A 14,941-nucleotide genomic window follows, 5' to 3' on the forward strand; every position below is an offset into this window, starting at 1 on the left:
CAACAATGTAGGAGGGTTCCTTTTTTGCCACAGCCACATCAGCGTTTGTTATTGGTTGATATTCTAATGAGTGCCATTCTTTCTGGAGTAAGATGGAATCCTAGCATTGTTTTAATTTGTATTTCTCTAACAGCTGGCGATGTTGAATGTTTTTTCTTATATTTGTTGGCCATGCGTGTTTCTTCCTCTATAAAGTGTTCATTTCTTAAGCTCATTTCTTGACTGGATCTTTACTTTCAGATAGTTTAAGTTTGTTGAGCTCTTTGTATATTCTAGATATTAGACCTCTATCTGAGGACTAACTGGCAACATTTTTTCTCATTCTGTAGGCTGTCCCTGCACTCTAGTGGTTGAGCCTTGCTCTGTAGAGAAGCTTTTTAGTCTGCTATAATTCCAGTTGATTTTTGCAGCTATTTCCTATGTGATTGAGGTTCTGTTTAGCAAATCCTTTCCTATCCCTGTATCTTCAAAAAAATTTTTTAACCTATTTTATCTTTCAGGAAGTTTAATGTTTCTGTTTTAATGCTTAGATCTTTGATTCTTTTAAAATTTTAATTTAGTATATGGTGAGAGATAAGGGTTCAGTTTCATTCTTCTATAAACAGATAATCAGTTTTCCCAACACCACTTGTTGAACAGGCTCCCTTTCCCGTACCTTGTGCTTTTGGATACTCAAAGATCATGTCCGGGGAGGCTTCTATATCCTCAGTTATGTTCCACTGATCCATGTGTCTGTTTTGTTCCAGTACCATGCCATTTTTATCATTATTGCTTTGTAGTATATCTTGAATTCTGGTATTGCTATGCCACCTACTTTGGTATTGTTGCCCAAAATTACTTTCACTGTTTAAGGTCTTTTCTGGTTCCATATTAATGTTAGTATTCTTTTTTCTAGATCTGTAAAGTATGCTATTGGCATCTTGATTTGGACTGCACTGAATCTATATAACAGTTTTGGAAGTATGCTCATTTCGAGAATATTGGTTCTGCCTACCCATGAACAAGGGACATCTTTCCATTTTCTGATGTCCGCTTCAATCTCCTTCTTCAGAGTATTGTAGTTTTTTTTTCAGACATCCTTCACTTCTATGGTTAGGTTAATTCCTAAGTATTTCATTTTTCTTAAAGCAACTATGAATGGTATTTTTTCCATAATTTCCTTCTCATCCCATTCATTGCTTATATATGCAAATGTTAATGATTTTTTATACTGATCTTGTATCCTCCTACTTTGCTTAAATTAGTTATTAATTCTAAGAGTTTATTGGTGGAGATCTTAGGGTCTTCCATGTAGAAGATCATGTCATCTGCAAATAGTGATAATTTGAGTTTTTCCTTTCCTATGTGTGTCCCTTTTATTTCTTTCTCTTGACTAATTTTTCTAACTAATGTTTCACATACTATGTTGAATAGAAGAGATGATAGTGGACATCCTTTTCTTGTTCCTGATTTTGGGGAGAATGCTGTTTGTTTTCCATATTCAGTATGATGGTGGCTGTTCATTTGCCATAAATACCCTTTATCATATTCAGGTATGGTCCTTCTGTACCTGTTTTCTTCAGGCTTTTTTTTTTTTTTTTGGTCACGAAAAGGTATTAGATTTTGTTGGAAGACTTTTCTGCATCTATTGCTATGATCATATGGCTTTTGATCTCGTTCTTATTTATATTATGTTTTACATTTATAGACTTACATATATTGAACCATCCTTGCATCTCTGGGATGAAATCTACTTGAGCATGGTTTATCAGCTTTTTGATAATATGCTGCATTCTGTTTACTAATATCTTGTTGAAGATTTTTGCATCTATGTTCATTGAAGAGACTGGCTTATACTTCTCTTTTTTAGTTCGGTTTTTATCTGGTTTGGGGATCAGGGTGATAGCAGTTTCTATAAATGAATTTGGTAGCACTCTATCCCTTTCAATTTCTTTGAACAGCTTGAGAAGTATTGATAATATAACAGCCTTAAAGATTTTGTAGAATTCAGCCATGAACCCATCAGGTCCTGGGTTTTTTTACTTGGTAGATTCTTTATTACTGAGTCAACTTCATTGCTTGCGATTTGATTGTTAAGTATATTTATATCTTCTTGTGTCAGTTTTGGTAGTTTGTATATGTCTAGGAATCTGTCCATTTCTTCAAAATTTGCTAATTTGTTGGAATATAATTTTTCAAAGTAGTTACTATCTTCTGGGCTTTGACAATGTCTGTAGTAAATTTACGTTTGTCATTTCTGATTGCATGTATGGGAATCCACTCTTTCTGTTAGTGAGTCTTGCTAAAGGTTCATTTTGTTTATTCTTTCAATAAACCAGCTCTTTGTTTCATTGATTTGTTTTACAGGTTTTTAGCCTCAATTTCATTATTTCCACCCTCATCTTTATAATTTATTTCTTTAGTTTTTTTGGGACTGCTTTATTATTGTTTCTTAAGTATCTTAAAATTTCTTATAAGGTTGTTTATTTGAGCTTGCTCTGTTTTCCTAATGTGAGCACTAGTTGCAATGAATTTTCCTCTTAGAAGTACTTTCAAAGTGTTCCAAAGGTTTCATTGCCATTAACTTCCAGAAATTTTAAAATTTTTTCTTCAATTTCTTCTGTGACCCACTGATTGTTTCAGAGTATGCTGTTAATTTTCTAGGAGCTTTTGCGTTTTGCAAATTTTCCTCTGTCATTGATTTCTATTTTCATTGCACTGTGGTTAGATAGCATGCATGGGGTAATTTCAGTTATATTATGTTTACTTAATCAGGCTTTGTGGGCTAGCATGTGGTCTGTTTTGGAAAAAGCACGTGCTGCTGGAAAGAATGTATACTGTGTTGTAGAGGATGGAATACTCTATATATTTATTGAATCTATAATTTGAAGGCTGTGGTTCATCTGTGACTCTAATTGGTTTACCTTGTTTTTCTCTGGCTGTCTGTAAAACTCTGGGCTTTTTTGCTGGATATCTGTGAATTTAATGAAGATATGACTTGGCGAACTTTTCCTGTCATCATAATTTTTTGATGTTCTATAAATATCACTTTTTGTACCTTGAAATATTTTCTTGTATTTGGGAAATTTTCTTTGATAATTTCCGTAAGCATGTTGAATCCATCTGCACAGTCTTCTAGATTTTCTCTAACTCTGATTAGCCATAGATTAGTGTTTTTTTGCCATCTGGTAGCTGCTGAATAGTGTTCTCTTGTTCTGTTATTTTCTCTCTTTTGCTTCTTTGAACTCTTCATTGTAATTCATTATTTTTTCCTCCATATCAGATACTCTGTCATCACACTGGTCATTTCTGGAATGTATATATTCTATACTTATTTATTTCAGGTGTTTGTCTCTGACGTCTTTTAAGAATTCTTTATTGAATCTGTCAATTAAGTTTTGGACTGTCTTAACTAGCTTGTTCAGTTTTGTTTCCTTATTTCCCTGAAATTCCCCATAGGCGCATTGAATGTCATTGCTGTAAACTTTTGGTTCATTTCTTCTTTGTTTTTTTTTTAATTTTAAAGATAAAAGGAGGGAAACATTAACAGACATACAACATTTTACAACATATCACAAGCACAATACAGACAATACAGAGTTACAAACAAAGTGGTAGGGAATTAACAATGGTGGTTGTATTACATATTGATATCTTCAAAGTGGCTTCTCATGAAAACAGATATAGACATGCAATACTGGTCAACCAAAGACTCATTGACAGTTTCTTTCAGCATAGAAATAGAAGACAGAAGAACAACCTGTATATATATCCTGTATATACATACATACAAAATTTCTCCTTCATTCCCTTCTCTTTTCCCACATTCATTTCTTCTTTGAACTCATCTATTTTTCTCATGTCTTCTAGAACTTTTCATAGGTTTCTGCTATCTGGTATTTGTTTTCTCCACAACTGCCTGTTATGACTATCTCTCACCTAGTCAGCTTGATAGGGTAACACTGGAACTTTGAAGTAAAGTTGCTCTGTAGCTCATTTTTAAACAATTAACCTTTCTCCAAATGGTTTCTGATTAAACCATTGCAAATGTAGCAATCACTATACTGAATTTCTTCTCCAACTATAGCCTGTCATGTGGAAGCAGGAGTTGCTTTTGGAGTAAAACTACATGCTGCTTTTGCAGTTTACAATAGCTGTGGGATTTTCTTGAGGCCAGTGATGCTGGCTTGGTGCTTCATTTGTTCTTAGAGCTGCTGACCCTCTGGGCTTACTTTCTTTTCGAAAGTGTTGGCCTCATCCACCATAAGGTCAGTTAGTCAGTTGACACTTTTGCTACTGTGTGCCAAAATGAAACAAACTACAAATTGGGCTTGAAATTGAGTAGCAGCCATGTCCAGGACACAGAATCCAGGGATGTGGCACTGGCTGGGGGCAAGTGCCTCTCTGGCGAATTTTTCAGGTCTCCAGAAACTGAGGTCTCATGCAGGTGCAGTTGGCTCACTCCTTTCCCGCCATTATGTTTCATTACAGACTCTTTAAATTTTCTAATCTCTGTTTCTCTCAGTCCCTAATTTTTCATATATATATTTTTTACTTCAGTCTTTATATTTCATATTGGAAGCTTTTCTTGGATTTTTAGACATCATAGGTACTGTTCATATTTAAGAATGAAGTTCTAAAAGGCAAATTTGAAGGTTTTTCTGCACAGTAGTTATGCTGACTATTGGGTTTCACCATAGGGGTATGATAGAGAACCTTTCAGAGATGTCAGTGATGCAAACAGCCTGTGGCAGCATATGTGCCATGTGTTCACTACCACTGGTATAGGGCAATTGGCTAGCTAACTGTTGCTTTGTTTATATTGTTTCCTTTTGGTCATAATCTGTAGGTCTTGGCTCTTGATCTAGTCAATATTTTCAAAAAAGAATCTCCGAATGTCTTCTTGAGAGTCATAACCCTGGCTGCCAATATTCTTAGAATGATATTAGTGAAGTAAACTGTTAATCATGAAGACTTTAACTTCATCACTCTTTGTATGTATGTAGATTTGATTGCCCTCTACTCTGCTAATTCAGTTAGTACTCTTATAGCAGATTTTCATCTTCACATGCTAGGGGTTAGGGTTATATATGTCTCCTAATATCATTAGTTATAGTGATTCAGTGGTTTGGTTCCTTCACATTGATATGTGAGAGGAGGAAGAGACTGAAGAATTAATCTTGATTTCACGATCTTTAATTAGGAATTCTACAGCAAATCACGAAGGAAAAAGAAGTCACAAAATGGTGCATGTAATATTATTTTATTGGTGAGTTTACCACAGCCCATTAATTAATTTAGCAAGTATTTATTACGCTTGGATATAGTACATTGCTTACAAGCATGGGCTTGGATGGTAGACTAACATAAATTTACTTAAGCTCTCTGTATCTTCTTTTCCTCATTTTTAATTGAGGATAACACTGGTACCCACCTCATAGGGTTTTGTGAAGATTAAACATGCTAATACATTAATAATACACTAATATACTTGCCTGACTCCTAGTAACAACTTAATAATTGCTAGCTATTGTCAAATTGTTATTTTTGTTATTATTATGAGTTTGGTATTCTTTAGGGCATAAGATGGAGAACAAAGTAGAAATGGAATCTTTGGCCCAACAATGCTTAACAGTCTTACCATTTCAGGACACTGCCTCTAAAACTGGGTATCTACTGTATATTGGTCACAAATTCAAGACTGGCATAAAAGGTTAGAAAACTATACTTCCAGGAAGATGTTAGCAGAGTCCTATGCTCCTCTTCTGAAATGAAAATAATAGTAGACATTCTGTGTTTACTCAATAACAGAGAGTTGAAATGAGTGATTCCATGGAATTGTCAGACCAACTCTACAAATTAGTTATTAATATCTATATTTTCTGAATCACAAAACTAAATCTCAAGGTCATATTCCAGAACCCAACTGTGCTACCAAAATCTCACCACTTGACCATGTTTTAGGCTTGTTGCATTTTATATGCTAAGCTAATAATGCAAAATGTTAATATTTCATTCAGCAAAGTAACATTACTAAGTGACTGGTATACTTTGATTGCAATAGTAAAAATTAGATTGTTTTTCTCAATGTAGGAGGTACTGGTATTTTATAAGAACCTATGAAAAGAAAATAATCAAAATAGAGAGATTTGGGAGTGGGAAATCAATGGCAAGCTGCCTAATTTCATCTCAGCATGATTCAGCAAAGAATGTTACTTTGTACCATTTTATATGGCATAAAATAGTCTTCTGAAGCTAGGTTTTGCCACCTGCATTTTCCCCTTTTCATTGCATTTCCAATGTTTGTTTTCAATGGAATTCTTTCAGCTACAAGTACATATTGCTGAAACATATATTTTCTCCAAATGTGCCCTTCATTAATTAAGCAAAGGAAATAGTCTAGGTTTCTAAGTGAGCCTAGGGGCCCTTATGCCCCTCATACTTATTGTTTTCCATTATCCTGATTTGGGTGCCTGACAGGGCACTGCTAGGCTGAAGGGGATGTGATTAGAACTACAGCATTCCAGGATGAGTTTCAGGAAGGTTTGCTCAATCTTATAGTGGCTACAATTGTCTTTGTACCTGACATTATACAAAATAAGGGCATTATATTCAAGAGTATCATATCAAATAAATTAATCTATTGACCACCGCTTGCTCACATCTAAGGGTTGAGATCATATATTACTGGAGGTAACATTTTTAATAAAACAAATTTGATTGCCCTTTGTTTGCTTGATTTCTGCATGTGCTTGATGTTTTGTTGAAAATTTTGTTGCCAATTTGTCCTTCAAATAAAAAGTTTTCCAAACCAAACATGTTTTGATGTACACTTCTGAGAGCAAAATTCTTTGGAAGCCAGTTTTGTATTTTCTCAAGCACAGTACATCTAAAATGATGATAATCAATTAAGCAACAGTATGAACCATTAAACTGAACATATTCAAATATCCATGGCTCCTAACCTAAAGTTTTACCTCATGGTTAAAAGCTATAACAAGCGTAGGGTAGAGTTATCTAAAACAATTAAATAAAAAAATCAATAATATTTTTCAATTATCATTCATGAATTCATAATTTATTCACTAATTCAAGTTTGGGCCTATGTAATAGGCGAAAAGAAGAGATTGAATCATCAGAAGTCTTACAGTTCTGGGTTGTAATATCAACAAGGTCATTTGTCTGACAGGAGTTACTGTTGATTCTGTCTTACTCCTTTGGAGTTGTAGTGACAAGCGAGTTCAGAGGGCTATAGAGAATGTCCCTTCTTCACTTATTCCATTCTTTACCTCTTCTCTTTCTCATTATTTGTAGCAAATGCAACTACAGACCATTTTTGACTGATTCTAACAAAGTATACTTTTCCCTTAAAGGAAGGGTAGATTTCCATTGCTGAAGAGCACTATGGGTGTAATGGTTGATACATTGTGTCAACTTGAGAAGTTTAGAAGTTTAACTAAGTAACTCAGCAGGGAACCAGGGTCCTCAATTTGTAAAAATCCTGAGCCTTTACAAGAGGAGGGACTGGAGAATGGTATGAATGCTACACATCCTAGGGTAGGTAGCCTGCATAAAATATGAGGGAGGAAGAGAGGCTTGCTCTTCCCCAGGTTTTGCTCTTTTTGTTTTGCTGTCTTCTGTGGCCATGAACTATTGCCCCTCTGCCATACCACCCTGCCTTGGATCCAGCTGATTATAGACTGAAGAATGAGATTCAGGTTTCAGTCATCTTAGGGAGTTGCTGTCAGTCAGCTCTACGAAGGGTCAATCTGAGAGCACAAAGGGCAGCATAGTTCAATTTCCATTTCCATTTCATTCAGAGGTGATCGTGTTGTGAGAATTTCAGTCTTTGCTTTTACCTGTAGATAGATACAGTCTCTTTTTCAGAAGGCTCTATGCCTTTCAGAACATAACAGCAACATTTTCTCTGTTTTCAACGGATTGTTACCCTGTGGTTTTTTAACCTATTTGTTTTACTATTACTGATTTTACACTCCTGCTTCTGTCATTTCCTTATTGTCATAACCTACCAAAACCTTAAAAAGAAAGTAGTCAGGTTTGTGCAGAAATTCTAAAAATAATCAAATGGAGCATCCAACAATGTCAGGAAGTGGAAATAGTGAATATTTCTTAAAGACCTCAGTGTGTGCTAGGCAACTAAGTGTACATGCCTTGGTGGGAGCACACATTATCCATTTATGATCTATTTCTAGAGCGCATGTTAAAGTAAGGAAATGAGGAAAGATCATTTGAGCAAAACTCAAGAGATGGAAGTGTTGATTTTGGCTGTACTAGCTGTTATCTCTGTTATCTGGAGCAAAGGTTTTGGTCTGAACAACTGGAAGAAACAGAACAGCTATTAACAAAAATAGGAGATTCATGGTAGATGGAGCATGAGGAGTGAGGTGAGAATCTATTTTGTGTATGTCAGAATTTAACATCCAAATAGAGATATTAAAGTGGGCAGTTGGGCTGGGGATGTAGCTCAGCAGCATAAGTGCCTCCCTGGTAAGTGTGAGTCCTGAGTTTGATTCCCGGTACCAAAAATAAATAAATAAATAAAGTGGGCAGTTGACCATGTGAGTCTGGCATATAAGAGAGAGATCTGAGATGTAAGTAGAAATCTGGGAGTTATGGAATATATGTGGTACTTAAAGTCATGAGACTAGAAAAGACCACTGAGACAGTGTGTGTAAAGACAGTGTTAAGAGGTCAGAGAGATGAAGAAGAACCTAGAGAAAAGAAAAGGTCTGCACACTAAATTTAGTCCCTAGAACAGAACAGGAGCCAGGAATTTTTGTAGTTTAGAACTGGAAAGGACAACAGAGAACAACTACTCTAATCAAGAATGCTAAGGTGAGAAACAGGAGCCCTGGGCTCTACTTCTAATTTTATGCTTAGATAAGTGAACTTGACAGGTTATTTGACTTCTCAGAGTCTCTGTTTTCTACTGTACAGTAGAATAGCTAAACCAAATGATTTAAAAGATTTAATTGTCATATTTACATGTCCTCATTTTACAGAGGAAGAAACTGGCTCAGAAAGAGACCATAAGTGACTTGCCCAAACATCCTGGCATTAGGAGCAAACAGTAGTCCAGTAGGTCCTCTCTACTGTAGTTTTTAATTCCCATATGCATACTAGAATCCTTATGGAGCATTTAATAATGTGGATTATTAGGTTCCAAATTTAAAGTGTCTCATTTTGTTGAGCAGGGCTGGATTTGGCATTCCTATTTTTGACACTCCTCAGGTATTCTAACTTGTAGTGAGGGTTGCAAACCACCTGCTCTATATTAAAAGGGCATGGCAGTGTCTTGCTAGTTTTGTACATGTTTTTGCATCATAACTTGCATTTCCAACACAAAAATGATTGACTGACTTTAAAATCCTTTTTTTAAAAGATGTAGATTGTTACAGGAGGTTAGCTTTCTAGACCTTGTGAAATCAAAATAGCAAATACCAGGTTTTTTTGGAAGCTTGGTAAAATAACATGACCATAGCTTCCTTGAGCTCCATTCTAGAAGTGAAATATTGTGGGAAACCGTGAAGGTATGGCCATTTGTGTGTGGTGGGTAGGGTGAGGAGAGGCGGGGTTGTTTACTCTTCTTCTGTACCTTTTAGGAGAAACATGGAAGGTTTATTCCTAAAACAAGCTTACAAAGTGAATGAGCCATGCTTTAGACACAACATGCAAATATTGTTGCTTTACCATACTTATTTGGTAGGCATAGTCACATGATCTACTGTAGCAGCCTAGCCAGTTTATATAAGCTTCTCACCAAAGCCTTATCTTTGCATACCAATAGGATTTAAGATTTCTCCACGAAACCCATACTCTCTATACACTACAAAATTTGGCTCAGTACATGTGCATGTGCATGTGTGTGTGTGAATGTGTGGGTAAGTGTGCTTAAAACTGGATTCTAGTGTTCACTTTCTTTGGGGAGCATTTGTCTAGGGGAACAGCCAGTTTGAACTAAGAAATGACACAGACATAGATTGTGGAGACATATTACTTACAATCTTTCCACAAATACCTACCACTCTACCTTATCAAGAAATGATTTTGGTGTGCATAATGCGCCAGTAATTAACCTGGTAAGTTTTCTTTGAACTCCTCTTGTCTCTTTCTTTTTTTTTTTTTTTTTTTTTTTTTTTTCCGGTACCAGGAACCGAACTCACGACCTTGCGCTTGCCAGGCAGGCGCTTTGCCGCTGAGCTAAATCCCCAGCCCCTGTCTCTTTCTTTTAAGTGCCCTTTCAAACACTAAATCAATTTTCTAGTTTAAGTGCAAAAAATATATTGTGTATGACTTGGTTTGTTCATAATATTGTCATATTTGATATATTTAAAGTAGTGAAGGCCTGGGGGAGAAAAGCAGAAGAATTCAGGGGAGAAACTAAGCAACTCCTCAGAAACATTTTTTTCCTCTGGGTCTTCATAGTTCTACTCCACTCAGACATGCAGCACATAATAATGAACACAGGCGTGGAACATACTCTGAGATCGCTCTAGGGCAACTAAGGCTCAAGATAATTGTAATTTTTAAAACAGGTTTCACCGTTGTTTGGAACCATCTACAATTCAATTTACTTTATCGCACAAGCCATGAATAATTCTGTGAAAGAACATGGACGGGCTAATGCTGCCAGGCTGGTTCAACATTCCAGAAACATGCACTTCTATGGATTCAACCAGCTGATAAGGACAGATTCAAATGGAAATGGAATTTCAGAGTATGTAATCCTGGACACCAATGGGAAAGAATGGGAACTCCATAGCACCTACACTGTGGACATGGAAATGGAGCTGCTACGGTTTGGAGGGACCCCTATTCACTTCCCTGGTGGCAGACCCCCTAGAGCAGATGCAAAATGCTGGTTTGCAGAAGGGAAGATCTGCCAAGGAGGTAAGGAATGGGAAATCACTAGTAGTTATTTAACTCAGCTGGGATTAACAGGGAAGCACTTCAGGAAAAGGCATATTTTAATATTGAAGCAGTCATAGTCATGTCCACTCAGGTGATAAAAACATCTTGTCATTTTATCTACTTAATTTAAAATAATAAGAACAACAAGAGATACTTTCCGGTCTTAATAGCCCACAATTGAAAAGTTCCCCCACCACTTATTTTTTAAAAAGATTCTACTCTTTCCTAAAGAAGTTACTCTATAAGAGGAAGGAATTTGCTTTCTCCTTGGTCTTTTGTAATCTGTGACCTGTGATTGATTCCTCTGCTAGAAAGGTCACCTATCTATCCCTTGATCTATCCAAATCTTGCCAATCAGGTCCTACCACAGAAATACCATATCTACAGTGTCTCTTCTCTGAATTCCCATTATACTAAAAGTCTGTACCTTGCAGCTTAGAACAAAATTGATTTTCGGTTTTTTCTTCTGTTTTTGTTGTGGATCCCCACTTTCCAAATATACTGTTATTTGAGGGCAGGGACCATAGCTAATAATTCTTATGCCCCCCCCAAATGCCCAGACAGTAGGCATCCAGTAAATACTTGCAGTTTAAGTGAGTAGTAGAATTCCTCTAGCTTGTGGAAGAGGGGAAACTTCATCAAACCTCTGAAAGCCAGAGGTAACCTTTGGAAGGACTCATATGTTTTTATGCAACTGTATACTACGCCCTTCCGAAGCCAAATGTCTCTATTTGAAATTGGCTTTGATTTTTATTTTGCTTTAGTATGACATATCCAAGTTCCTCTCTATTCATATCATTATATATATTTCCTCTAGAATCTTAGTAATCTATTCAAATATTTAGATTTTACAGAGACTAATTTACATGCTGATGAAAACGCTAATTATCAAAACTGTATTTACCTTCCCCTTGAATGACAAGTACTATCTTTTTCATCTATAACCCATGAGGTCTGTGGGCTCGGGTGAATTAAAAGCATCTTTTATTTTATGAAGGCAACATAATACTCACACTTCACAGGTGAGACAACGTATTTGCTCGCAAGAACTCTATTGCTGTCTAGCTTAAATTAAAGTACTCAAAGTTTTCCATTCATGGACCTTTTCCTCCAAAGAAACACCCCAGTCAGCCTTAATTCATGTGATTTGTTATTGCCAGAGTGGTGAGTGGTTTTGCTTCAGAACAGTGAAATTGCTTTCTGTGTCCATAAAGTCAACAAGACAGACTGTGCTGTAGAAAAATGGAATTAGGTTAGGTAGATGTGACTTGATTTTAGAGTCACCAGAAAGCATGAGGAGTCTCTGTGGTGCTCTTTATTTACTGCCTTTTGTTGATAATGCTGTTCTTTCTCTTCCTCTCATTCTCTGCAGGCATTGATCCTGCCTTTGCCGTGATGGTCTGCCTTGCTTTGCTTATGGCCCTGCTATTTATTAATGGATTTGCTTACTTTGTAAGGTACATTTTTTCTTGTTTTTGTATGCACAAAATACAAGCCCGTATTAGCCTTGTTAATATTGATTTCCAGGAAGTCATGTTTCAGTACGATTGCCTCATTACATGACCCACTGATTTTCTTTATTCCATAGTGATCTACCATCCCAACCAGCAGTGTTTTTATGATGACAAGAATAACTTCCTCGTCTGTGGTGTCAGTATTGTTGCCCATGAGTAAATCTGGCTCTAAACACAATGATGAAATAAGCAAACAAGTACAGGGTCTAAACAAATTAGGGTCTGTCTGCTCCTTATTTGTGCTCCTTTTCACCCATCCGTGTTTCCTATATCAATTTCCTTCTCCAAATGGGAAGTACAGGTGGGATATTTTAATGAGTTCTAAAAATTAAACAGATTTTGACTAAATCTAAGCTCTAGGAATAGTGGTACTAACTCAGAGGATTGTAGTGGGGATTAAATAAAGTAAGTAAAATACTTAGAAAAGTACCTGACTTATAGTAGATGTTCAATGAATAGTAAGTATCAAATTTTTCCCAGGAATAGGAGCCTGTCTTGCTAATTGTTAGGAGCCCAAGATCCTCACTTTGAACCTGTACTTTTTGTCTAGGATATCATGATCCAGATTTCTACTGTCTTTCTTCTTTGGACAAAGACTACCCTGTCTAATTATGCACATTATAATTTTTATCAACTGTTTATCTTTCTCCCTCAGGTCCCTTGATATGTGACCAACTAATCTGAAAAACTATTTTAAGGTCAAGGATAAGTGGCAGAAAATGATTTAACATGACATTATGGTCTTATAATCTTTGCATTTTAAGATTTGTACCCTCTCTGTGCTATGACAGTTTGGGAAGAGTAAAAAATGAAATAAATCACAGCCCTCCCGCTTTACCATACAAACAATACCTTTGTGACCTCTTTTTATGGGTAGTCCTGACAACAATATGTCATGGACTAGTAGGGAATAGAGCGGAGCTATTTTAGTGAGTTCCAAGAAAAATGTCTAGAGCATATTCAATAGCCATGTACCTTGAAGAAGTCACTTAAACTCTCTTGCCCAGAATTTTAACAATTGTAAAGTGAAGGAATTGGATTTGACAATGTTTAAGAGCGCTTCTAGTTCTGATAGTTTAATGACACTGTGAGATCTTAGATTGAAACCGTAAGAGATGTTACTCTTAGTGTTTAATGTGTTGGTATCACTGTGAAAACCTAAAATCATCTAATATCCCCAGTAGAAAATTTATAAAGACATAAAAAATAGTAAGCAGCTTATGAGTTGTTAAAACACACTTAATAAAGACATTAGTTCAAAGGAAGTTTTTCTTCTGATTTCCGGGACTGTGACATATTTCTGCTAAGAACATAAACTTCATATCTTTAGCTTCTACCAAAGAATAAAGCATTTAATTAACATCCTTGCATATTTAGCAAAAATAAATGGCTCCCATACAAAACACTTCCCCCTTCTAGATAGATTTGAGGGTTAATAGACTGTCGACCCACTGCTAAAACATCCCATGGCAAAGTGGACAATGGAGTCATACTCAGTAGCTTATATTACTTGTCAGTCTCCCAAGTGACAGTTCTGCCTAGTCTTTCCTATTGAATGGACTTGCCCTTTGGGCTTTGAGTAAGCCCAGCCTGCAATTCTTGAGAAGGGAAGGTGGGGGTAGAAAAAAACCCACAGGATAGTGGGTTTGCTTGGAGCTTGTGGGCTGAAGGGCAAAGAAGACTGGAGAGGAAAATGATAGGAGAGGGACATGATTAGAGAGCAAAATGATTGGAGAGGAAAATGAGTTTGAGACAATTGGTACTTCATATGGTCACAAAAAAGCTCAGAGACGGGAGAGAGGTACATCATTTTCCAGAGTCACTTGCTTCTTGGTTCTTCAGCTTACAAAGCACAAAAGATGCCCCCACTTTTGCTGCTTTCCTCCCTCTCTCTGCCCACCACGGCTGCAATCAGAAGAGCTGAGCGGCTGATGAGTTTCTGTAATAGATGGTGATTACTTGCAGGAGAGTGACTCTCTGTTCCTTCCTTTTCTGTGTGTTTTGATTGTTTAAGTTTTTTTTTTCAGAAAGGAAGACGTGCAAAGAACCCAACCACCCCAAAACAAAGAATTCTTTGAACTCCTCTTTTCTCCCTACTCCTCTGAACTAGACTGCATTGCTTTTGTATAAAGCTCTCCCGTGCTTTGTAATACTAATGATGATAATGATAATAATGAGTCCTTATACTTTCATAGTGCTTCATGCTTTTCAGAGCACTTTCACATACATTATCTCATTTGATTTTCAAAACAGCTCTATGAAGCGGGTAATGCAAGGACTATTATCCTGGTAGAAAGGAGACACTGAGGCATGAAGAGGTTAAATCATTTATCTAAGGTCACCTTCACTTGGCTAATTACTGGCAGACTTTGCACTGTCCCACATCTCTGGACTGAGAATCCAATTCACTTTGTACTAGACTGTATTTTGTAGCATGCTTATTTTTACAGGTGTAGATGCTTTAAAACAATTCACTGCACATATGAAACTAATAAGTTAGGGAATAATGTTTTACT

General features: G+C 36.4%; 1 protein-coding gene across 1 annotated transcript in view; it reads left to right on the forward strand.

Annotated features, from left to right (window-relative positions):
• Gucy2f (guanylate cyclase 2F, retinal) overlaps positions 1-14,941 on the forward strand; it is a 106,317-nt gene that overhangs the window by 24,523 nt on the left and 66,853 nt on the right. The window contains exons 3-4 of the mRNA XM_013504522.1: positions 10,536-10,890; positions 12,284-12,368. Of these exons, the coding sequence (XP_013359976.1) occupies positions 10,536-10,890; positions 12,284-12,368 (440 nt within the window). The remainder of the gene's footprint in view (positions 1-10,535; positions 10,891-12,283; positions 12,369-14,941) is intronic.

The sequence above is a fragment of the Chinchilla lanigera genome, unplaced genomic scaffold (genome assembly GCF_000276665.1).
Source record: "Chinchilla lanigera isolate Chin_1 unplaced genomic scaffold, ChiLan1.0 scaffold00089, whole genome shotgun sequence".
NCBI lineage: Eukaryota > Metazoa > Chordata > Mammalia > Rodentia > Chinchillidae > Chinchilla > Chinchilla lanigera.